Below are 26,929 nucleotides of genomic sequence, written 5' to 3'. Positions count from 1 at the left end.
TCAATTTATAAAAATCCTTTGTAAGAACAACACATCAGGTTTTTGTTCCAGAAGTCAGTTACTGTGACCTGTGGGTACTTGGTTGAAAATGGAGATAGTGGTTCTTTGAAGAAGTTGAGTAACCTTGCTATAACATAATCAACACAAACAAAAAAAAGGAATGGAGAGGAGAGCGTTATATTCTGGATTGTTTATATACAGTATATCTTTCCATTTCAAGGTTGCAGTTTAGAAAACAAAGTTGTTGTGGGTAGAAAGACACATTTCACTTGCAAGCTGTTAAATTAAAAAAAAAAAAACATTTTGTAATCAATGCACATAATGGTTTGTATTAGTCAGTCCACAAGATTTTACAGCTCTTCTGAATGTATACATTGACTTTTCTACAGTCACCTCTTCAAAAAATAATTTAACAGCAACCTAAACAATAAGCTATATGTGCTTTATGTTGATAAATCTCCGGAAAAAAGAAACAACATAGTTTAAGAGTCCGTTCACACAGGTTGGGGATGCTAAAATGAGCCATTCTGGAAGTGGGGAACCATGCCATGTGTTGTAACAACACCAAGCTGTGTTTACCCTTTTTTTTTTTTAAATTGAAATGTTAAAGTGAGTGAATCTGAACTACTGTGCTCTTGCAGTGACTTGTTTCTTTGGAGAAGGTGTATACATAGGACAATATAGGCAGCTTTAATGGTTCACAACTTGCAATGTGCAACTAGGGGACAGATGTAGGATTAGTTTTCTTTAAAGTTCATTACTATACGATGTACCACTCAAGCCTTAAGATCTTTAATGGGGGTAGAAGTGTGTAGTGAAGTAGGATTTTTAAGCAGGGAAAAAGGTAAGCAGCAATTTCTCATTTTATTTTTAAATTTAAGCTACTGGGAAAATGTAACAAATGTAAAGTAGATTTTATCCCAGTTTGGCTGCAAAAAATTGAACAGGCAAATTCTTCATCTTTCATTGCTGTCAGTTTTTCATAGTTAAGTGTTCTTGCATGGTAAGACCACTTACTGTTATCTCACATATATATTATTATTATTATAGCCAAATTTACCACCCTAACTCCTCCCACAGTTTTTACACTACATAGACAGTAATATACCGAAACGTGTGGATTGTTCCCGATTGGTGTGCTATTACTTTGTGGAACGTTTCGCCGAATGGTATACAAAATATCAATGTTTTTGTGGTGAAATTGGTCCCATAGGAATGAATGGCAGAATGTTCAAAACTAGAGTGGGAGCTGACAAAAGCTAGAGTGTGAGCTGAAAAATCAGGACATGATTTCGAAACTGCCACCACTCCCTCATTTTCAAGCCCACCTACACAAATCTTATATCAAAAACATTCAGCTATCCCTTCTGCCACTAAAAATGTCCCCGGCTAAGCCATAGTCCTGATAGTTTTCACAATATGACCATTTGTTTGCAACTCACGCCGCCCATTGACATTCATTGGAACTCCACTCTAGACACCTCAGATTTGAAGGGCAATTTCTAAACTGCGACTGTGCCTTCATTTTTAATATTTCAGAGACATACTATGCATCAAAATATAGGTCTGTGTCTTGTGACTCTCACAATATTCGGTGTAGGATTTACAATTTTAAAACTAAAACCGTTTGAAGATGGCAACTGCCAGTGAAGTGAGCAAGTTGGAGGTTTGTTTTTAACTGCTCTTCTCTGCCCTTGCTGTAGAGTGAGTTGCCATAGGAACCCAGGTGTGTGAGCAGGCAGCAGAGTGACAAAAGCTATTTGTTTGCAACTCACGCCGCCCACCCCAAGCCACTCCACCCAGTTACTCCGCCCACTCCAGTTGTAGACTACTGCTGCAGGCAAGAACACTTCACACAATTTCCCCAGAAATTGTAGCTTTTCTAGTTTCTGTTTGAAATTTTGCAAATAAATAAGCTTTCTTCATAAATTTAGGACATAATGTATTATGCTATGTTTCTTTGGTAACAATAACCTAAATCAGTCTATATTTTTAGTCTGTGTGAAAATTATAGAGTCTACAAACTATGGTATATTTATTTGAAAATAGATGAGTCCTGGTGTACTGACTGTCTATGTCATTTCTTGAGGCCCTAAAATGCCAGGAAAGTACAAATTTCTTCCCAAATTACCTCTTTTTGAAAAGCAGACAGTCCAAGGTATTTAGTAAGAGTCATTGTGAATTTATGAAGTTGTAATTTTTTGGCACAACATTGGCACAGCAATTTTTTAACAAAGTTTGCAGTACTAGAGTTCTTGGTTCAAATCCCAGCCACGGCACCACCTGCCTGGAATTTGCATGTTCTCCCTGTGCCTGCGTGGGTTTCCTCCGGTTACTCCGGTTTCCTCCCACACTCCAAAGACATGCTGGTAGGTTAATTGGATCCTGTCTAAATTGGCCCTAATATGTGTATGTATGAATGTGAGTTAGGGACCTTAGATTGTACCCCCTAAGGGTTAGGGACTAATGTGAATGTACAATATATGTGTGAAAAGTGCTGCGTAAATTGACAGCGCTATATAAGTACCTGAAATAAATAAAATAAATACATTTTAACACGTTATTTCTCACACAAAGCATAGCCATACTTATGATTACACCTCAAAGCACATTCTGCTATACCTCCTGGTTATGGGGATATCACATGTGTGAGACTTTTTCACAGCCTAGATGCATATAGGGACCCCAAATCCAAGGAGAACATTTGACCTTTCAGTTGAGTAGCTTAGCCTTGTTTCTATGTCCTATGCACAAAAACAGGGATTGGGGTGCAGAAAAATGCAGCAGGTGCTCTGAACTGATGAGTAATTTTAAATATTTGGCTGTAGCAACAGTCATCTTGTAAAGGGCTGGAGAGTGGTACAATATTGAGTATCTGCAGCAACAGTAAAGCATGGTGAAAGTGTCTTGCAAGTTTGGGGCTGCATTTCTGCAAATGGAGTTGGAAATTTGGTCAGGATCAATGGTGTCCTCAATTCAGAGAGATACAGGCAGGTACTTAATGCTATAACATTATGGAGGTGTGTGATTGGCCCCAAATGTATCCTGCAGCAGGATAATTACTCTAAACATGCAGCCAATGTCTTTAAGAATGATCTTCAGCATAAAGAAGAACAAGGAGTCCTTGAAGTGATGGTTTGGTTTGGCCCCCACAGAGCCCTGATACATCCACAGAAGGTCTGTGGTTAGCTCTCCAAGATGTTTGAAACAACCTACATGCTGAGTTCTTTCAAAAGCTGTGTCCAAGTGTACCTAGAAGAATTGATGCTGTTTTGAAGGCAGAGGGTGGCCACATCAAATAGTGATTTGATTTAGAATTCTCTTCTGTTCATTTACTTTACATTTTGTTATTGAATAAAAATAAACCATGAACACTTCTATTTCTGAAAGCATTCTTAATTTACAGCATTTTTTCACACCTGTCCAAGACTTTTGAACAGTACTATACAGCATAAGCATACTTAGAATTACACCCCAAAAAAACCATTTCACTACTCCTCATGTGTATGACAATACCACATGTAAGAGACTTTTTCACAGCCTAGCCAGATAGAAAGGTCTAAAAGCCAAGGAGCACCTACAGGCATTCTAGGGGCACACATTACGTATCTAATTTCTGGATTACAGTGATGATCAGTGTATCATTAATAATATACACTCCGTTTGGCATCCATTCATAATGCCATTGTGTAAGCTTTGATTGGCTACAGCTATCATATGGTACAGGGCCTCTGTGATTGGTCATGTATCATGTGACCAATCACAGTAGGAAGCAAGTGTGCCATGACTGAAAGTCATTGTTTACTACTGAACATGTTATTGCTTTGATTGGTCACACTGATCACATGGTATCAGGGAGGAGCACAGTGGCCTGATACACAGATCAGTGATCCACTGTGTCTGGTGGGGATGTGGGCTTTCGTGAAATATCAGAGATCTAACCAGGCCCCTGATGTCTCACTTTTGAGACAGAGAAAGAGACTAAGGACATAAATTCCTCAGTCCCTTTCTCTGCAGCCTCAGCTGCACTGGACAGTGAATGAACAGAAAACGCTTTGAACAGAGGCTCCTGTTCATTTACAAACTAAATAGTGTTTTTACTATGCTTCAGTTATGAATGAACACAGTGAGTGATTGGTAAAAAAAATACTCTTTTTGTTCATTCACAAAATAGATGTAAATAAATATATCATATTTACCTGCCCCTTCCCCTACTTTCCATCCTGAAAAGATCCCCCTCCATGTGAGGAGGGAAGCCGAAAATGCTGTGGGGGGCATCCAGGGGGGTCTGGGCAGCAGGGGGAATGGAATCCTGTACAGGGAGGGTGATTGTGTGGAAGCTGTAATTCGGTGAGAGGGAGAGACTTCAGCTGCTGCAGGAAGAGACACACAATGGATTGGTTTCTGTTATTGTCCCCTTGCTGCAGCAATCACCCCCTGTCCTGCCCATATACAATTATCCTGGTGGCCCAGACCTGGTATAGGAGGATCAGTGCTACCATCTTATTGGTGGCCCTGTATAGTCTGAACACTTATTGTGGGTGGCTGTATGTGGCAGCTGCAGATCTTGGTGTCAGGAATGGACTGGCCAGCAATAGTGGGACTCACCTGCCTTTTGATCTGCAGTACCAGGGCTGGCCAGCGGGTGCTCCCAGCAATCAGAGACACAACCTTTCAGCCAGCTAACACCTGGAACTGATTATACTGGTGTATTTAAGGGATGGCCAGATCTGCAGACTCTGCCTTGGTGTTGTGTTGGTCCTGGGCCCTGTATCTGTCCTGCATCCTGTTTCTGTTCCTTTGCTGACCCTGCCTGATCTGAACCGCTGCTGACTTCTCCTGCTCTGATCCCGGCTCGCTCCTGACCATCCCTCTGCCTGACCCTCTGTACCACGCTGCTTGCTACCTGTTCTGATCCCTGGCTTGTGACCCTGACCATCCCTCTGCCTGACCCTCTGTACTACGCTGCTCGCTACCTGCTGAACCTGGCCTGTGACCCCGACCCATCTCCGCTTGCTCCCCCTGTACCTACCTGCCCTATTGATATTGACCCGGCCTGCCTGACGACGCTTGCTTGTATGTACTGTTATCTGTGGGTGGTTGGTTTGGTTTGTTTGCACTGTGTTATGTTTTAGTATTGCACTGCGTTTATGTTTGTATTGTTAGTGTTAATAAATTATATTGTTTATCACATATCTGAAGTCTGCGTTTCCCTGCGTCAGTCACACACCTCTGGTCACACCTGGGAGCCCTGACATTACACCAAGGCCAATCCTGACCAGAAGTGGCTGCACAGGGAAGCCATCTTGGCTTGTTGCTGGGAAGGATGGATCTGGATGAGGTTGTGTATTTATATCTGCTAGTGCTTGATGACAGAAAATATGCTTATCAAACTCTGAAGGAGTATCCCCGGGATGAACTGCTAGAATGTATACGGCTCGCTCATGTTCTAGTAGATCAGGGCACAGATTTCTCTATGGTGCAGCCATTGATTAAGGTTTGTGTTGAGTTGGTTTCATCTGGTTCCCCCGAATGCAGGGATGAATTTTTGCCGCCATTTAGTGCTGACCAGGTAGAGTCCCTGGTGTGGTTATTAGAGGATGATGTGGGTTACTTTCTGGAGCGTTATTCCACATGTTCACCACAGGTACTAAGAGATTGTATAAACACAGTGCAGTCTTTGGTCAGACAGGCTTTGTGTAAGCTCAGCTTTGTTCAACCCATACTGCAGACGTGGACAGACTTGTTGCACCCAGCCTCAGTCAGCTTACAAAAACCCAGTCCTGCTTCTAATCTATTTCCTCAAAACTCTATTCCTGCATTCCCAACAGCTCCTCCTGCCCTGCTATCTACCGCATGTCAGTACCCTGTTCCCACTCGCTGCACCTATCCTGCCTTTAACCCTGTAAAGAAGCCCTCTGTAGCAACTGCTCCCTCTCCTGTTCCATCCTCCAGTTCTTCTCTGTCTCCAGCTGCTCCATTCATTTGCAGACCTGCGTTTACTTGCAGTGCTCCAGTAGTTAAAACCAGAAAAAAGCGAAAATTCTTTCCAACCAATACCATCCTGCCAGTATCCAAACCGGTGAACCTGCCTTCCGTGGTTCAGCCTGAATCCTCTACTCAGCCTGAATCCTCTACTCAGCCTGATGCCTCTACTCGGCCTGATGCCTCTACTCGGCCTGATGCCTCTACTCGGCCTGATGCCTGTACGCAGCCTGATGCCTCTCTTCAGCCTGAAGACTCTACTCGGCCTGATGCCTCTACTCGGTCTGATGCCTCTACTCGGCCTGATGCCTGTACGCAGCCTGATGCCTCTACTCGGCCTGAAGCCTCTACTCGGCCTGATGCCTCTACTCGGCCTGATGCCTCTACTCGGCCTGATGCCTGTACGCAGCCTGATGCCTCTACTCGGCCTGAAGCCTCTACTCGGCCTGAAGCCTCTACTCGGCCTGAAGCCTCTACTCAGCCTGATGTCTCTACTCAGCCTGGTGCCTCCACTCAGCCTGATGAACTGATCCAGCCTGATGATCCTATTAGGCCAGTTGACTCGATACCCGCTGTTGATCCAGACGATCCGGTACCTGATCCAGTGCCCGCTGTCGTGCCAATTGACTCAGAGCCCGCTGTCGTACCTGGTGACTCGGTGCCCACTGCCTTGCCAGATGACGTGGTGCCCGCTGGCGAGCCAAATGACCTGATGCCTGGTGACCCAGTGCCCGCTGTCATACCTGGTGACCCGATGCCCGCTGTCAAGCCAGACGATCCAATGCCTGGTGACCCGGTGCCCGCTGTCGTGCCAATTGACTCAGAGCCCGCTGTCGTACCTGGGGACTTGGTGCCCACTGCCTTGCCAGATGACGCGGTGCCCGCTGGCGAGCCAAATGACCTGATGCCTGGTGACCCAGTGCCCGCTGTCATACCTGGTGACCCGATGCCCGCTGTCGAGCCAGACAATCCGGTACCTGATGACCCGGTGCCCGCTGTCGTGCCTGTTGACTCGGAGCCCACTGCCTTGCCAGATGACACGGCGCCCGCTGTCGAGCCAAATGACCTGATGCCTGGTGACCCAATGCCCGCTGTCCAGCCAGACGATTCAATGCCTGCCCCAGTGCCCGCGGTCATGCCAGTTGACTCGGAGCCCACTGCCTTGCCAGATGACGCGGTGCTCGCTGTCGAGCCAAATGACCTGATGCCTGGTGACCCAGTGCCCGCTGTCATACCTGGTGACCCGATGCCCGCTGTCAAGCCAGACGATCCAATGCCTGGTGACCCGGTGCCCACTGCCTTGCCAGATGACGCGGTGCCCGCTGGCAAGCCAAATGACCTGATGCCTGGTGACCCAGTGCCCGCTGTCATGCCAGTTGACTCGGAGCCCACTGTCGTGCCTGGTGACTCGGTGCCCGCCGCTTCGCCTGGGGGCCCGAGACCTGTCGCTCCGCCTGGGGGTCCGGCGCCCGCCGCTCTGCCTAAGGGCCCGAGACCTGTCGCTCCACCTTGGGGTCCGGCGCCCGCCGCTCCGCTTGAGGGCCCGAGACCTGTCGCTCCGCCTGGGGGTCCGGCGCCCGCCGCTCCGCCTGGGGGCCTGATGCCTGTCGCCCCGCCTGGGGGCCTGATGCCTGTCGCCCCGCCTGGGGGTCCGGCGCCCGCCGCTCCGCCTGGGGGCCTGATGCCTGTCGCCCCGCCTGGGGGTCCGGCGCCCGCCGCTCCGCCTGAGGGCCAGAGACCTGTCGCTCCACCTTGGGGTCCGGTGCCCGCCGCTCCGCTTGAGGGCCCGAGACCTGTCGCTCCGCCTGGGTGTCCGGCGCCCGCCGCTCCGCCTGGGGGCCTGATGCCTGTCGCCCCGCCTGGGGGCCTGATGCCTGTCGCCCCGCCTGGGGGCCCGGTGCCCGTCGCCCCGCCTGGTGGCTTGGTGCCTGCTGCTCCCCCTGGTGGCTCGGTGCCTGCTGCTCCGTCTGGTGGCTCGGTGCCTGCTGCTCCGCCTGGTGGCTCGGTGCCTGCTGCTCCGCCTGGTAATCCGATGTGCCTCTGCCCGGAGTCCAGCCCGATGTGCCTCTGCCCGGAGTCCAGCCCGATGTGCCTCTGCCCGGAGTCCAGCCCGATGTGCCTCTGCCCGATGTGCCTCTGCCCGATGTGCCTCTGCCCGATGTGCCTCTGCCCGGAGTCCAGCCCGATGTGCCTCTGCCCGGAGTCCAGCCCGATGTGCCTCTGCCCGGAGTCCAGCCCGATGTGCCTCTGCCCGGAGTCCAGCCCGATGTGCCTCTGCCCGGAGTCCAGCCCGATGTGCCTCTGCCCGGAGTCCAGCCCGATGTGCCTCTGCCCGGAGTCCAGCCCGGTGTGCCTCTGCCCGATGTGCCTCTGCCCGGTGTGCCACTGCCCGGAGTCCTGCCCAGTGTGCCAGTCTTTGATATCCCGCCAGTTACCAGACCCGGGCGGTGGAACATTTTGCCCAGCTAGGACTGTTTGGAGCGTCCTGAGGCCGCTCCTTGAGGGGGGGTACTGTCAGGAATGGACTGGCCAGCAATGGTGGGACTCACCTGCCTTTTGATCTGCAGTACCAGGGCTGGCCAGCGGGTGCTCCCAGCAATCAGAGACTCAACCTTTCAGCCAGCTAACACCTGGAACTGATTATACTGGTGTATTTAAGGGATGGCCAGATCTGCAGACTCTGCCTTGGTGTTGTGTTGGTCCTGGGCCCTGTATCTGTCCTGCATCCTGTTTCTGTTCCTTTGCTGACCCTGCCTGATCTGAACCGCTGCTGACTTCTCCTGCTCTGATCCCAGCTCGCTCCTGACCATCCCTCTGCCTGACCCTCTGTACCACGCTGCTTGCTACCTGTTCTGATCCCTGGCTTGTGACCCTGACCATCTCTCTGCCTGACCCTCTGTACCACGCTGCTTGCTACCTGTTCTGATCCCTGGCTTGTGACCCTGACCATCCCTCTGCCTTACCCTCTGTACTACGCTGCTCGCTACCTGCTGAACCTGGCCTGTGACCCCGACCAATCTCCGCTTGCTCCCCCTGTACCTACCTGCCCTATTGATATTGACCCGGCCTGCCTGACGACGCTTGCTTGTATGTACTGTTATCTGTGGGTGGTTGGTTTGGTTTGTTTGCACTGTATTATGTTTTAGTATTGCACTGCGTTTATGTTTGTATTGTTAGTGTTAATAAATTATATTGTTTATCACATATCTGAAGTCTGCATTTCCCTGCGTCAGTCACACACCTCTGGTCACACCTGGGAGCCCTGACACTTGGAGTGATTATGCAGGCTATGCGTGCTGTATGGCCATACATGAAGCCTTATATACAGTATATAGCCTTAAATATTTGTGTTGCACTTTAGTGTTTAAAGCAGGAGTTCTCAACCAGTGTTCCTCCAGAAGTTGGCAGAGGTATCTCAACCAATAAGCGATTTCTGCCTCTCAGATCGGTAACCGCTGACAACAATTATCTTTTAAGCTGTCTGTAAGGGGATTCTTCCCAATGAGCACAAAAATAAGGAGCATTTGTCCTACGAATGTACTGTGAGCTGTACATATTATAATTACAGTTGTCTGAATCCAAAAAGTGTTTTCAAGGGTTCTTCCATGTTAAAATGGTTGATAAAGGTGGGTTTATAATTAAGGTAATGTAACAAAACTCCTGTCAACCCGATTGGGTGATTCCGTAAGAGAACCGCTTCCTCGCCACTGGGATCCAGGAACAAGATATTATAACCGGGCATTGCACCCAAGACTAGACGACACTAGCTTAGATGCCAAACAGGAACTACTTTATTGAACAGAAATCACAGGTTTTTATACATTTCAGGAATAGGGGCAGTCCCCCACATGAACAATAACCACAAATAGTGTACATTAGGATAAACACCCCACGCTGATTAGATAACACAGTGAAGCTGACATCAGTCTAATCTCATCATGCAGGAGCCTCAAAGAGGACTTGCCAACAGACAAACAATACGTGACTCCATCAACTCAATTAGAAATGGAATGCACGCCTAGGTGGCACACAATGAGAGAAAGACAGTAACTACATAATACCTTAATAAACAGATTACATCAAGAGTCCTCAGCATTAGGTTTGTTTTGAACTGATTATATTAACATCTTCTTAGAGTCTCTGAGTCTAAGAAGGAGAGGGGTTGAAGTGGTCAATGCTGGTATGGGCACAGAGACCCCAAATCTGTATCCTGGTACTCCAGTTTTCAGAGTCTGTGTGTTTTAGGGAGACATGGACTTGAATCCGAAGTAAACTGCTCCATAGGTCCCCCCAGGCACACACCAAAGAATAGAGCCCCCTCAGATGCCCGGGCCATGGTCAGTAGGCAAGAGGCTAGCTTGCAGTCCCCTCCAAAAGACCCTGTCCCAGTTGGGTCTGTCACAGATAGTAAACAGTATAATACAATTAAAACAACTTTATTGTAAGGCCTGAAATATTCCAGCTCTCCTTGCAGTAGGTCACAAGTTTGTCTGCCGCTGAGCCTTCCATTCTCTGATGCGTGGCTCAGAATAAAATGTTCTTTAAATAATGGATACACTCAATGCTTTCTTTTGAACTGGCAAGTTTTTGTACAGATTCTTTTATAGCATTCTCTATTAATTTAAATCAAAGTAGGCCTTGCCTTAGCTTCCTCTAAAATGCCTTTTTTGCTTGATGTGGTGTTTTGTGGTTTAGATTGTGATCACACAGCCTTCCTTTCAATCTCTTTTTGATTTCTCCTAATCATACCACACGGACCTCCCTCTCCTGTGAGTTTCTGATTTGATGCGTTTACGACGGTCATGACAATTCCTAACCCAAATGTTGTTGCTATGGCAACTTAGGTGCCTGTTCATAGTTCGTATTGCTGTGTTTATTGCATTATTCTGCCCAAGTGTCTGTAGAGAGAAAAGTGTGTGTGTAAATCTGTCAATAAATGGAATAATAAAGATGTAGTTGCGCTGATATCTACAGCTATCTAAAGTCACTTCTTATATTTCTGATGTTTACTGTTGTAACTGGTGTCATAGTATAACCATTCAGCGCACGCTGATCTCGCATAATAGACAGTAAATAGACAGTAAAATACATTTTCCTCGACCTAGAGAAGTCTTGTAAGGACCAGCAGAAGACTTCTTGTCAAGGTTATGAATCTTGAAAATTATTAGCATAACTTTGGGCAAAACATAGCATCTTGAGGCAATGTTAAAACAATAAACTAAAGGTCATCATTTAGAGCAGGATGTAAGTCAATGACAAAACAACAGGTGGGAAACAAACACACACAGAGAAGACTTAGGATGAAGCAGGCTGTTTCGTAGGTGAATGGTAAAAGGTGCATTACAAGGGGTAGGACCTGGATGGGCCTAGTCTTCATCAGGCCATTTAATGGAGAGGATTATTATTATTATACAGTATTTATATAGCGCCAAAGGGTATGCTCAGCGCTGTACAGTAGCAAGGGGGACAGAACATGAGACAAGACAGTAACAATACAATACACGAGGGGTTCGAGGGCCCTGCTCTTTCGAGCTTACAATCTAAGAGGGAGGGAAAGGTGGCACAGGAGGAGATGGCTGTGGGGGATGGAGTGGCGGGAGGAGTGGAGGAGGTTAGTTGTTAGGCGAGGTCGGGTGTTAGGTGAGGTTGGGGTAGGCTTCCCTGAAGAGGAGGGTTTTCAGGGTGTGCCTGAAGGTGAGGAGGGTAGGCGACAGTCTGATGGATTAAGGTAGGGAGTTCCAGAGGATGGGGGAAGTCCTGGAGAAGTCCTGCAATGGGGCGTGGGAGGAGGAGACCAGGGAGCTAGAGAGTAGGAGGTCCTGTGAGGAGCGGAGGGCACGGGTAGGGTAGTATTTGGGTATCAGGTCAGTTATGTAGTTTGGGGCGGCATTGTGAATGGCTTTGTAGGTCAGAGTTAGCAGTTTGAATTTGATGCGCTGGGCAATCGGGAGCCAATGAAGGGATTGGCAGAGGGGGGAGGCAGATGTGGAGCGGTTGGTGAGGAGGATGGAACTAAGCTGCAATGTTCTCTTAAGCTGTAGCGCTCAACCTAGTAGATGTAGCAGAAGAGTGTGGAGAGTATGAGGGTGAGTAGATTGTGCAGGAGAGGAGTGCAGAAAGTGTGAGGATGAGCATTATGTGCTGGAGAGGGCTACAGAGGGTATGAAGGTTAACAGGTTGTGCAGGAGAAAAGTGTGGAGCAAATAACTGCAGGATGTATATCCAGGAGAAATGTACAAACGTGGCCAGTAAATGCAAGAGAAGAGTGTGAAGCAAATGATGGCGGGCAATATTTCCAAGAGAAGAGAGTGGAGCAAATGATGGCAGGCAATGTTTCCAGGAGAAGAGAGTGGAGCAAATGATGGCGAATAGAATGTGCAGGAGACGGATGTAGAGTGATCATGATTGTGTGAATGAAAACAGCCTACACTGGAAACACAGAACATGTGGTAGTTTTTCTGGTGTAGGCTGTTTTTGTGGTCACTTTTAATACGTGTGTGGGAATGTGTCTTCGTGATGTTTAAATATGTTTACAAAGAAAACATCTGTGGGTCACCTATGTTCAATTTCTTAAAATATTAATTTGTTTTACTTTTGACTGTTGCAGTGTGTCAGGATCAGCAGTGGTGTTTCAAGTACGCCCCAATACCCAGAATTTGACAACAGATCGTGTGGCAGACGCAGCAGGTACTGTCAGTCTTCATTTTATATACTGATGACCATATCCGACTAACTTGTTTAGTTATTTTTAATCTTGCATTTTAAGCTGTAGTTCAGTCTTACAAAAATTGTTACAAAATTCTACAAAATAATATACCAATATGTATGAAAATGTTTTAAGTTAGACTTTGACATGTGTGAAATGTCAATCAGCCAATCAGCATTTTATGGAAGTTTTGAAACAAAATGGAAATATTTCATTGGCTCTGTGGATAATACCTGCACATTCCAACCTCATAGACTTCTATTGGACTGTCATTACAGGAGACATTTGGCTCCAAAGAAGTCTCTGAAAGTGCATGTATCTTTTAAGGGAAGCACCAAGGGGTCACCATGCTGGCCTTCCCATTTACTGATAATCACTTGATGAGTGGTATTAGCAGCAAGTCAGGATGGCCTGGCAGCATTCTGCAAAAAGGCTGACTGTGGGGAAACAAAGAGTGTACAACGGCCGTATAGTAGTGGTCTGTACAGTAATGGAGTCCAAGCCTTATTTTTGCACGATACCAACTACTCTTTATGTTTGCTGTTTTTTAATTCATTTTTTTCTACTTTGCTGCATTGCCTTTCAATATCATATTTATCACTAATGTAGAAATAGAGAATAAGTTCACTTTTTGCAAAAGGTCTATCCAGGCAAGCAAGCACGTCTGCAAATATAACCTTTCATAGGAGATTGCATTTGGATAGCTGGAGATTCAGGAACTATGGTGATGCAAAAGGCATGAATGTATCGTCTACCACAAACATAAGGGGAGATTTACTAAAACTGGCCCACCCAGAATCTGGTGCAGCTGTGCATGGTAGCCAGTGAGCTTCTAACTTCAACTTGTTCTATTAAGCTTTGATATTAAAACCTGGAAGCAGATTGGTTTCTATGCAGAGCTGCACCAGATAATGCACACTCCAGTTTTATTAAATGCCCCCCCCAGAGTACTTAATTTACTGAAATCCGACAGTCTATACAAATTCACTAAAATCTGAGAATCTACAGAGAATGGTAGAGATTTGATCTGCAGTTAAAGCAGAACTCTGGCCAAAAATGTCTTTACATGTCCTTGCTGCTGATTTCCTACCATCTCCTGGTTCACCCAGTAGTTTCTCTGAAATAGCCTATTCATTTTCAAATCAAACTGTTAATTCTAGTTGGTTTCCTATTTGTAAGACCAGTGGCTGCTATGCCTCCTATTCCCCCAGCCACCAGTCTTGACACATCTCTTCTGTAGTTACTTCTTCAGGAAGCAGTGATATAATTCAGCTCCACTTGCAGTGGTGGGCGGACCGAGCCTCTCTAACACATTCAGCATATACAAGCCTAGTGTACCCGCCCACTTTCTGGTTTCTAAAGAGCTTTATTGAAAGAGTACTTTACAACGGTGACTCTATAAGGTATGACCATAAAATATGACACAAATGTGGCAAATGAAATAGATTCATGTAGTATGTGATCAGGGGTCAGTAGGGGGCCCCATGAGATGCCCCTGGTACCTTTTTCAAAGGTTTTTTTGAGTTTGGGCAAGGACACGGGCTCCATAATCCCCTATTGCCCAGGGGCCCCATGAGTTGTCAGTCCACCCCTGTATGTGATTAAGGTGTGGGCCCACACAGGGGCTAATTAGATAGCAGTAACAGTAAAACAAACATGGAGGGATCATAAACCATATGTTGACAACATGGTATTGACCAAAGATTATGCTGATTCATGTGTGGAGAAAGATCATGCAATCTGCTGCCTATGATGTACGTCAACAAACAATAGTAAAAAAAAGGAGACAAACTTACAAATTTGTAGATTTGGAAATATGAATGTAAGGTTAGAACAATTTAAAAAGAAATGTTTGAGTGTTGCAAAAAATTATCTAGTCCCAGTAATGAAAAGAAATCTCCTGAGAAAGGAAAAAAGCCCCAGAGTTGCAGGTTAAAGGGGCGCTCTTGTAAGTCACACCAAACAGTGACACAGAAAGAGTGAAAGAAAGAACAGAAAAAGGAGAGATGGGGAATGGGGGAAGGAAAAAAAGGGGGGTTCACCACGGGGCGACAGCAGTTGCCCTCCTGCCCTTTGAAGGGGTAGGAAGGGGAAAAATTATTTCAGGAGGAAGAGGGGAATCTGGCGTGCAGAGGTCAAAGGTGAAGTAGGGTTGCCAGATAAAGAGAAACTTATCATGTTTGTCTTCCAATATTGCCATCCATTTTTTGTTAACAAGAAAACCTTGGATTCTGGATTAAACCAAATTGAAGACATGGTGTCCTCCATGCACAAGCTATGGTCTGTTTTGTGGCCATAATGATGAACGCAATTAAAGTGCAAGAGCTCCGGGTAGCCTCTGTAATCCATTTAAAAAGAGGGCTTCTTCTGGGTTTATCCATAGGTTGAACTGTTTTACCGAATAGATCATGGTATAGACATGTATCCACAGTTGGCGGGCCACTGGGCAAGACCACCGTATGTGGTACATGGTGCCTTCGGCCTTACATCCTCTGAAACAAGAGGCACCATAGCCTGGGACATAATTTGCTATACGTGCTGGGGTGAAATACCAATAGGAGAGAACCTTATAAGAATTTTTTAGGGCCTGTATATTGTGGGAGCATTTCACAACTGTTTGCCAGATTGGCACCCAGTCTTCTAGTGTAAATTTTTCTTGTAGATCTTTTTCCCATTTGGCGCAGTATGCGGATAGGGATTCAGAAACATGGTTTCAAAGGGCTTTGTAAATAAAAGGGCTCCCCTGGTAGTAGGAGATGATTTTCAAAGAGATTCAAAACTGGTCAGAGTTCTTGGAGAGGTGGCATGGCGTATTAGAGGTCCAATAAAGTGACATATCTGTAGGTAGCGAAACAACTCGTTTGAAGGAGTCGTGTAGTGTTCTTTAAATTGTGCAAAGGTACGCAAAGGTTTCGCAGTCAGCATTGAGTATATTCCTGACTCCCTTGGGGTAAACATAGGACAGTCAAATATCTGTAACAGGGGCAGGTGAGAAGATATGAGGCCAGCTGAGTACTTACAAGAGTCCCATATCTTTAGTGTATGGGTCAGAATTGGATTAAGATATTTAGATGGAGGGAGCCAAATGTTGGAGGACAGTGAGGTTGGATGTACCTCTAAAAATTCCAGCATAGCTCAGAGTAGTTGGTTGTGCCCTGAGAAGTATTGTATCAGAGGCGTGATTTGAGCATCCCCAAACCACCGCAAATTCTAGGGCAAAAGAGTAGATGGAGAGACAGCCTGGAGCACCCCAATTCCCAAATGAAATTCAATATTTGTCTCTGTAGTATGCGTAGAATATGGGAATGTATGTGAATTGGAAGGATTTAGAAAGGATAGAGTAATTTTGGCAAATATGACATTTTGATAGTGTGAGCTTGCGCAAACCAGGCCAAGGACATGGTTATTCCAGGAGGAAAGCAATGACCAAAGCTGACGGAATAGCAGTGGAAAATTAGTCTGGTAAAGAGAATCATAAGTGGGAGTTAGGACTACCACCAAGTACGGCATTGTGCGAGTCCATTGAAAAGCAAATTGAGCTTGAATGCGAGCCCGGGCCACTGAGATAATAAAACATTCATCGCCGAGGATTTTGAATGGTTCATGCGCAAGCCCGAGAGTTGCACAAAGTGCGTGAGAAGTATCTGTAAATTGGGGAGAGAGATGTGTGGTGAAGCCAAGTATAGCAAAATATCATCTGCAAAAAGAGTGGTTTTATGCTAAATCCCAGCCAGTTCCAGGCCCTTGATGTCAGAATGAAGACTGATATGAGTGGCCAGGGGTTCAAGTGTATAAAGAGAAGAGGGGAAAGCGGGCACCCCTAGCGGGTTCCTCCACGTGTGGAGAAATGAGTGGATTGTATGCCATGATACTGAACTGTTGCTGACGGAACGCTATATAAAGCAGAAATCCACTTCAAAAAGTTGTCTCCTAATCTCCAACGTTGTAGGGCCAGGTGTAAGTACATCTAAGATAGAGTACCAAATGCTTTTTTCATATCTAGTGAAAGGAGCATCAGTTCCTGGGAACGGTGATGGGCGAAGTGACTAACCAAAATTGTTCAGTGTATGTTATGGAAAGCTTGACGATGGGGCACAAAGCTCACTTGAATTACCTTTTGTTATTATGTGGTTCAATCTAGTAGCCAGGGTCTTTGTTAGGATTTTAATGTCTTTGTTGAGTAGTGAAATAGGGCAGTAGTTCACCCAAGTATGTGTGTCTTACCAGGCTTGAGGAGCATTACTATATGTGCTTTAAGCTTTTCGGACCCGCCCACTTTCAGTGCAATTCCCGTAGGTTGATGGGAACTGTAGTTTCCTTTTACCGCAGAGAGAGAGGAGAGGATATGATGCAATCCCCTCTGTTACACCACCTCCTTGACAGTGCATATACTGTTATCTTTTGAATTACAGAGATGACTTCCTGAAACTTCAGTTAGTCTTTTCTCTTCAATGGTAAGGAATTTCACAAATATTTTAATTGTTTAGTGTAGGGTGGTGTTCTAATATGTGATTTTTTTTGCCTATCTTGGAGTTTTGCTTTAAAAACTTTTCTGGCAGACACAATACAAGTATTCTCACTACTTTCTGACCTGCAATTTGACCTTAATTGGTTTTAAGACCAAAATTACATACGTCCTGGAGTAAACTGTAACTGGCTCCTTTATCCTTCTGTTACCTAAGAACAGTTTCTGGCAAATAATTTAAAGCGTAGCCGAACCCAAAAGCAAAATTATATTGCAGCTTACCAGCCCCATTATTTTTCTGCGTTTTCTGCTTTTTTTCTTTTATTTTCATTTGCTGTACCTGTCAGTAATACCCTTCCAGTTGTAGAGTGACACTCAAGGATAGGAGGTTTACAAAACACATCCTAACTCGCATAAGGGAAATGTGAAGTCCAATAACATCATTTGAGATTTCAGGAAAGAGGTTTACTGGATGTTTGGCAAGAAATTGAATGCAGCTACCACATTTAAAACCTAATTCAAGGTTTCTGGGGATTTTAAATAGTTAGTTTGGACTAAGTTGATCCAAATGGACTATATTCTTTACTAACAGATGTGCCTGCTAGGAGCACTGTATAAACTGTTTGTAGCATCAGCTAGTGCAGTTGCAGGGCATTTGCTCCAGAGCTTAGTGAATGAGGCAAAGCTTTACTTTGCAAAGAGTAAACAATCATATGCAACGAAAATGAAAAATTAGCAGTTTTGCTGACACATGATTGGATAATGGAACCCTTTATTTTCTAAGCTCTGGAGCAGTTGCCCTTCCAGGGTGGAACTGCAAACTACACAGTCTATGTGCCTTTACTAAATCAACCCCAAAATATACAGGGCAAAGTTCTGGCAGCAGAATGGGGACTTTCACACCCTGCTTCTGGGACAAAATGTTGGCATTGTTTTTCAACAGTGAATACAGGGCTTCCTTTGATTGGCTGAGGCAGAGAGGCAGGCAGATAACATCCCGATATTCACCAATCAGAGGAAGCCTTGTATTCATTGATGAATTGCAAAGATTCCTGGGAAAGGCTGAGCAGCACCCAGCCTGATTCAGTTTTGATCCGAGAATAGGACAGGAAGTCTCCATCCCACTGCCAGAGCAAAACACTGTAAAGTGTATGTAAAGTGTATAGATCTGATTCTACATAGAGTTTATACAGTGCTCCCAGCAGGAACATTTGTCAGTGAAGGTTCAGTCAGCTTGCTCCAAAAAAAAACCTAAAGTTGGGCTTTAAGGACTGAAACAAGCTTTTTGAGTGGATCCTTCCCAGATCAGTCATAGGTGCTGGAGGAGTTTTTGGAACTTTTATTCATCCATCTAACTGGAACGAGGAGAATGAAAGTCCCCAATCTATTTGTTAGCGTCATTGTCAAACAGCTGTGGAGGGAGGATTGATGCCCTGTCCAGTTACACAGCTACCCTTAGACCTGAAAATTTCTCTCCTCTAGGGAAGAGAACACAATAACAAAATAATGGGATACATTTTCAAGTCTTTTACAATTCAGATTGACAGCCTTATATTTTATTTTGGCCATTTATTGTACTAAAGTTTAAAATGATACATTGCTGTAGGTTGTGAAAAAGTCCAAGTGAGAAATCGGAAATATTATTGCTGAATAAAATTCTAAATGTTAAATAATCCTGAAAACGCGATACTCTATTAATTGTATTTGTGCAACATAATTAAAATAGTGGAAGAAAAGCAATGACATAATCATGGCAGATTTTTAAAGCGATTAATTGCAGTAAAGTCAAACTGAATATAATCCTTTCAGCTTTACTAAAAGGTACATTTCAGATTAAAACTTTAACCTTGAAATGGGGGGCAAAAGCTGGACATACATGTACAATTTGTAGGCCATTTAAATTTTCTGTCCAATGGGACTTGAACATACAATCACAAGTAATCTTCAGAAATTAACAGCCTGCTGTTCGAGGTAAATTTTTTTATATTTACACACATACTAAAATCAGCATTTTTTGCTAGAAAATTACTTAGAACCCTAAAATATAATATATTTTCTGAAAACAGAGGCACTGGAGAATAAAATATTGGCTTTCGCAATTTTTTATGTCATATAGTATTTGCGCAGCCAATCAAATGAACATTTTCAGGAAAATATCCCGAAATTAATGTTAGTGCACACGAACACAGAATAATAATTTCTAGTAAAATATAAAAGATAATTTTGTGACAGGTTAATAGATGCCTAACATGCCAATATTTAAAATTGCACATGCCTGGGAAATGGTGTCAAAGTATGGTACCAAAAATTGTTCATAGGTGGCTCTTACAAGTTATCAGTTTAGAGCTAATCATGAATTATGGCCATAGAATTGTCGCCCTTTCCCTGACATTCATGGTGATACCTCTGTAACAGCTGTAAATTACATCTCTGGAACCTGAAGTGATTAAATTATTGTGACTTCCGGGTTCACTGGTCACAGAGGAGATAGGGGAATGGATGTTCCTCCATCTCCTTTGTGTGAAGTTGTCCAGGCCACTTACAGTGGTCCTGGGCTCCCTGGAGGAACTGGAAGCAACACAGGCAGCAGTGGGGAGGAGGGAGGCCTTTCACAGCGTTGTAATAAATACATTTGTTTGATTCTAAAGTTGAAATTGGGCAAAATAATTATAGCTTCAATATAGTAGATTGAAAATTCGAATTGAATACGGAAAAAAATAGAGTAATCATTTCACCCAAACAAATCTATTTTTTCTACTGGTTTAAATTAGGGCAATTTCTTTACCATCTCCTTATGATGTCTTTGATTGCTTTGCAACTTCAACAAAAAATAGAATTGCAAGTTAAATCAATCTGTCAAATTGCCACATATATGGCCAACTTTAGCCTACGTGTCCTGGTAATCTATTGTTCACCTAGGCACACATGAATGCCTTGTTCCCAGTTATGTAGTTTTCTAAAAACACCTTTTGCTGATCTGTGTGAATGCGCAGGCTTACCATCTCCCGGGTGTCTTACAAATAAATAGATATAGGGAAGTCACACAAAATCTTATGACAAGAAGCTGAAAACATGCCCATAAGCACACTTGAGGGCCTGCTGAATAAAATGCTAAAATGGATTACTTGAAACTCAGGTTATGGTAACTAAAGTGCATTTTTCTGACCTTAGTCAGATAGCTGTTTGATTGATAGTGCCTATTGAAGTGTACTAAATGCTCTTCTGCTATAAAATTAATACGTAGTTGTGTGTGAATGGCAGTGCCATGTAGTTCACTGGCAAATGTGTACCTACTGAGTGTTCGACTGTTCCAATTGTCTGTAATTTAGGGGCATATTTATAAAGCAGTGAACGGGCCATTTGCCATTCACTACATGTTAATCAATCACTGTAATTTTGAACACATACACCAAGGTTAGGATTGGGATTAACCTGCAGTGAATGTTTGATAAATGACACCTTTGTAGCTTTATAAATATCCTATTTTCTAAAATTCAAACGTTGTTGAGATTAAAATCTGCTGTCTATGCTAGACAGTCATAAAAGTGACATATTTGACAAAACACTGTCCAGCTAGGAGGAATGCAGAGATTATGTCAACCTCAACTATCCAGGGTCTTCAAGGGTCTTCTAATATTGCCCTATCCTAAACTGTCAGGTAAATGGTCTGGAGTGCAGTTTAAGGAATATCTGTGATATTGACCTATAAATGAATTCTCATACATCTCAAATTCTCAACTTTCATTCATATTCCATTACTCCTACTGGAGTAACCTTCCTGTTAAGTGGTCACACTAATTTTAGATATCACTCAGATACCAAACATGCATATAATACAAGGTCCAGAAGACACATTAGACCTGCTAATAGAAAGATCATCCGATCTATATCATACTTGGTATCTAAGAAATCATAATTTAATACTGATAAATATATTGTGAAACCTAGTCATATGGAAATGTACATAGGGTACTTTTCATTATGGGCATGTCTGCTGGGCATAATAAAATACTCCAACACACCTACAATGTATCCCTATAACCTTTTGATTGGGTGGAATTAATTCTGTAACAACCCTCCAAGGGACAAGAAAAGATAGCTACATTAGCAGCTGCAAGCTATCAATCAACCTTCCGAAGTACTAAAAATAACTGGGAATCACGTTTAGAGGTCCAGTGATCTTGCCATATCAGATTTGTTTTAATCTTCAAGTAATCAATCAGTGGTCAGTTCAAACTTTGCACTGTACCGAGACTGGGCAGACTCTTCTTAAGCATTTTTACACTTTCAAAAATGTTTATTTTACTGTTGCTTATTTCTGTTTTGTAATGTTTTTTCTGTAAATATTTATTGCACCGATCTTCTTTTCTCTTTTATTAAAATAATATATAAAAGGCGTTAAATTAAATCTCCTGAATGCTCTAGCTATAAATTAAGAACTTTGAAGAAGCTACTGTAGAGCAAACCTTGTTACATTTCTGTCTGGGGTTGCCAGCAAGTGATACAGACATTTTTTAAAGGTCAGAATTGCAACAATGGATGCTGTGAATGGTGCATGTTTCCATTAAAACACGTGATGGTGGCTGTTGTGTGTGTGTAAAGAGTTAACTGTTAAATTGATCTTTCCCAGTGATGGTCATTCTCAGCCCACTGGTGCTTAGAATGATATTCCACAAGCTGAAAAATCTTTGCACAGAGTGAGACTGAGAGTGTAATCATCACAACAAGTTCTTATTAATTTATCTATTTAGTACAGATTTCTTTTTGAAGGGTTACTGAACCAAATATGGATATTTCAGTTGCTTCTAGATATACTTCTAGAGTATAAATCAAAAAGTCTAAGATCTGTGAAGTTCTCACAACTGTTGTGAGGAGTTCCACTCTACTTGGATATTTCATGAATTTTGTATCATGGAGAATGCAGGAGTGGGAGCGCCTGGGAACAGGATTACCAAAGCAGAAGTGAGAAACCAACACAGGTAGTACAAGGGTTATGGACTATGGCTAGGCAGGTACCTAAATAGATAAAAGAATCCAGAGGGTGATTCAGTCCACCATACTGTATCTGTTCTATCACTTTTGGGTCACCTCGCCTTTTGAAGCATAACCTGCTGTTCACTGAATAGTAAGTAGTTATTGAACCTACCCAAAAAGTGTCTTCCAAATCCATAACACTAAGTCAAAATAATATACAATAGTTACTTATATACATGTCATTATGCAATACAGTACATGTAGGAGAGATGTCATAAAAGCATATTTCCCTTTCAGGGCTGGACTTATACCCCCCACTTCTCCACCCATCTCAGGCCAGCAACCTTGTACTTCATCCCCCCAACAAGTACACAGTTTACAGCACAAAAACTAATTTACCAAGACTTATCATATTGTAACAATAGCAAAATCATAATCATACTTACAGAAGATTAACCAAAACCAAATCATAACCAACAACTCTGCAGAGGCAACATACATATAGGACTGAAACAACAGGAAAACCCAATAGAGACACAAACAGTACTGTACTGGCAAAAACATGTTCACAGAGGCATAATCAGTACCATACTGACACAAGACAGACATGTCAGTAGGGACATTATCAGTACTGTAATGACATAACCAGAAACTAATCCAGTTACCAATAGAATATAAAATAATAATATATTTTATAGTGCAAGTATGCACAAACACATACAATTGCACACACATTAAAAAGGTGGCGGACTTCAGGACTATTGATTTTCAACTGCAAACTATATGTAAACCACAGTCTCCAAGGTTATACGCATTGTCTGCTTCCCTATAAAAGTAATAATCATCACATTCAAAATTCAATTAGCAAATTATAAAGTCAAATACTTGCAAGAAAAAGAATTGTAAAGAATGTATTGAACTATTTAAAATGACGCATGCATCCAGTTATTCTATATGAAGTATGTGTCCACTGATTCACTGCATATTTTTTACCTTCACCAGTTATGTCTGTACTATTTGTGTGCTTATATTGCAAGCTTGGTTTCCTTTGAATACCACGTAAGAGCACAGTGCTTGGTATTCCTACATGAGTAAACTAGCTACATTCTGCGCTCATCTTCAGTATCCCTCTACCCAATAGTGACTGTATAAATCTCCCAAAAGACATTAAGAAAATCTCATACATAAAATGCAATACAATAAGTAAATCAGTCAATCAACCAATAACTAAATAAATAATCAAATCCATAAGAAAAAAATATATAAAAAAGGATACATTTCATATAGTGCTCAAACCAGTTATAAACATATAGTGCAATTTCATAAATTCCCATACATTTCATTAATGTCTCAAGAGATATTTACAAAATCTAATGCACAAAATGCATTCTCCACATAAATACATAAATCACTCCAATCAACAATCATAAATAAATATGAAATAACAAAAATAAACTTAATTTACTGCACAAACCAGTTGTATACTGTACATTTAGTAAAATTTCAGATAATGAGTTGATACACCTAAATGGTTGCAAGTCCATAAACTATATCAGTGTCTTTTTGACAAGTGTACAGGCTTCCACACACCATTTAAAGTGGTAGTACCTAACAAGCTTCAAGGTGCAACCAAGTGGCTCAGAATTACTAAATTGGTTTGTTTGACTTGTTACAAAAATGACTAAATCAGTGTAAGGTTGAGGAAAGTGAAAAGATAATGCTGGACCTGTAGGGTTATCTCGTTGGTATTGTTATCTTAAAGTATTGATGTTGATGTAAATGATCTGATTACTTGGCAGGATTCCTCTACACCCCAGAGGATCTCCACAGTATCCTTGACTTGTAGTATAACTAAGCAAAAATTGAAATTGAATGCCACACCACAGCTAAGATGTCCAGATACAACTTTAAAAAAGTCAGGGGTACAATCTCAAAAGAAGCCAACATGTTTTGGGGTTCAAAACTGCCCCCTTCATCAGGGCTAGAAAGAACATAAGATCTCCATATCTATGTGATATCAATACAATATCCCCTCCGTGGTGTCATATTTATAACCAAATAGTCAATAGTATTGGGAGTGTCAAAATGAATACACAAAGACTTCAGACAGATATGAGATTACGAACAATAAACGATACAGTTTTTTATGAAATTGCACTCTATGTATTTAGAAGGTTTTGTGCACTATATAAAGTGTCTCTTCTTTATTTTATATTGTTTTAATTATTGTTTGCAGTGATTTATTTAGTGATATATTTTCTGTATGAGATTTTGTTAATATATCTTAGTTTATGAAATAAATTGTATATCAAAGTATATGAAGTTTTTCCTTTTTATTTATTTGGTTTTTATTGGGGTGGTTGGTTTGCTTGTTTATTAATTAACTTATTTGGGGGAAGCGCAGTATTTTGTATATGAGATTCCTACATGACAAGCATGTATCAAAGATCATGTAATATTGATCCAATTGAATAAATACTGAGAGTATCCCTTTAGAGGCAATTTCCCAGTGCTCCTATAAATATTGATGCCTACAGGAATTCTTAATGATATATTAGATCCGCCTTATTTGGATGTAATAGTCATTGATACCAACATCAGTGTTTACTACCAATTTCAGTCCTGTTATTTGCCGTGTCCAATACACTATATCATAGTCCATGCACACTCTGTGATTTTTGTGTTTTTGAAAACATCCTTCCAAATATATATATGAATAGTAACATGACAGGAGAAATGTTCATAATTCTCCAGGGACATGTATTGTTAAAGTTTAATGGATATCCACTGGTGAGATTTTTCACACATGCCTATTTCCACAAATCTGCATGTATAAGCAAAAGGCAGTATCCATAAAATTTTTTTTTTTTTTTAAAGAATGCATGTGCTCATATGAGGTATGATCTCAGGAACTTTATTTCATCCATAAGGTAGGTTGTTTCTTAATGGCAATTGAATCAAATAGAATTAGATTTTAGCAGAGCCCATAATGTACTTAAGCTGATAGCGTGGTGTTTGTGCAGTGCAATCATCAAAAGTTCATGCATAACGCTAGCAAAATAGGAAAAAGGTCCTTGGAATTTACACGTCCTGCTAATACGTTTCACCAACGTGATGTTGCCATTAAAAATGGTACACTTTTAAAAATACCCAGCACAAACATCGGAAAAAGTCACCACTCATTTTAATTCACAGCTACATATAACGGGAAGCAATGTGGCAGTGCCTACACCAATCACATCAGCATGAGGTGACCTATGATACCTAAGGTGAAGGGAACCATGACTATGGGCACACATCAGGCTAAAAAAAAAAAGTTATAAGTACTGGGAAGTGGGGGTGTTATATAATCATAAAAAATAGCAAAATTGATACCAGAAGAACAATGTATCCATAAGTCAAACATCCATCTGCTTTCAAGCTGAAACAAATATTGGCATCTTGCTACCTCCAGGTGTGGTGTAGTACAGGCCATAAACATTCAATAGGAGGCTGTAGGAGTATAGCAGATGTGCCAAAGCTAGAATTGAGACCCTTGGCATTAGGTACATTTTTTTTCTTCCACTTCAGATGCTGTGGAATAGGCACTTACTAAAGGATGCTGCTGAAGAGTGGCTTACACTTGACCCTACTAAGCATTATGCCTCAACAGCTTGCTGGCATTTTGCTGCCGCATAGTATAATTGAGGTGCTGCTCCTACCATATGTTGTGGTGCAGATTCATGTGTCCCCTCATGCATGTGGCATCCAAATTACTGGTAGTTTCACCACGTCTGATAGGCTGCTGGCAGAGGCTGCAGACCACAATGGTCATGTCAGCAGTAGATGTGTTAAAAAAGATAGACTGCAGATCTCCGTGAAGCTGCTTCTTCCCAACTTCCCCCCCTCTAATTGCTGGCAATCATGTACAGTCTGACAATTTCTCTTACCCATTCTCCCCACTGCTGGAGCCTGCTTGGCATTAAGCTGCAGTAACATCACTGCCTCTTGCTGCTCCCTGTTTAATGTCCTCTCCCTCTATGGTCTTCTATTCCTTACCGTCAACATCTGAAATGAGGAATTCTTGCATGTGACCAAGATCCTCCTTTTGCAGAAAGTGACTCACTGTGTACTGAAATAATTCTGCCAAATCCTCTGTGTCAATCTATGGGCTATGACCACTTTAGCAATATAAGAGAATGGAGAAAGAATAGCGTGCCACCTGACCTAAGTTCAAAGACCAGAATTGCATTATTGGTAGTTGGTTACTATGGTGGCAAAACCATGCATTCGTTCACCATGTTAATAAACTGTGATGAATGGATTGGGTTAGTCTTGAACCCATGCTTGACCTGGAACTTATTCCTTTACCATAATAACATGCAATAATTATATGACCTTTGAACAGAAATGTTGGTGGACCTGTGTCCAGAAATGGGCACATAGAACGTTCACCACATACTGTACCTAAATACAATGTAGCGTCTGTATTATCTTGTCACTTTTGGGCAGATGTGTCAAAACATCAATGGTAGATTTATAAAAATAACCCATCCTTTTTTATAACCAATGACAGTGTTTTCACAGAATACTATATAATTCAATGTGTTGATGGGAAACTAGTAATGGTTCTCGTTATATTATCCTCATTAGGTTTGTTTTGTAAAAGTTTTCTTGGGATCACTCTTTTTGAATGGGATTCTAGAGCCTTTTTAGGCTCTTGTCAGATGTTTGTATTTATATACTGTAAGTTTTACATCCAACTTAAATAGGTCTACGCTCTTCAAAAAGAACATAAAAACTCTAACTGAAAGTATAGG

General features: G+C 42.6%; 1 protein-coding gene across 1 annotated transcript in view; it reads left to right on the top strand.

The window, feature by feature from the left end:
- Positions 1 to 26,929, top strand: part of PTPRN2 (protein tyrosine phosphatase receptor type N2) — a 1,146,107-nt gene that overhangs the window by 446,144 nt on the left and 673,034 nt on the right. Inside the window, exon 11 of the mRNA XM_089694046.1 lies at positions 12,593 to 12,672. Coding sequence (XP_089550172.1) covers positions 12,593 to 12,672 — 80 coding nt within the window. The remainder of the gene's footprint in view (positions 1 to 12,592; positions 12,673 to 26,929) is intronic.

The sequence above is a fragment of the Staurois parvus genome, unplaced genomic scaffold (assembly GCF_062004578.1).
Source record: "Staurois parvus isolate SC_StPar_1 unplaced genomic scaffold, SC_StPar_1.0 ptg000005l, whole genome shotgun sequence".
Lineage (NCBI taxonomy): Eukaryota > Metazoa > Chordata > Amphibia > Anura > Ranidae > Staurois > Staurois parvus.
The sequence above is the reverse complement of the archived record's forward strand: the minus strand, read 5'-3'. Positions and strand labels throughout refer to the sequence as shown.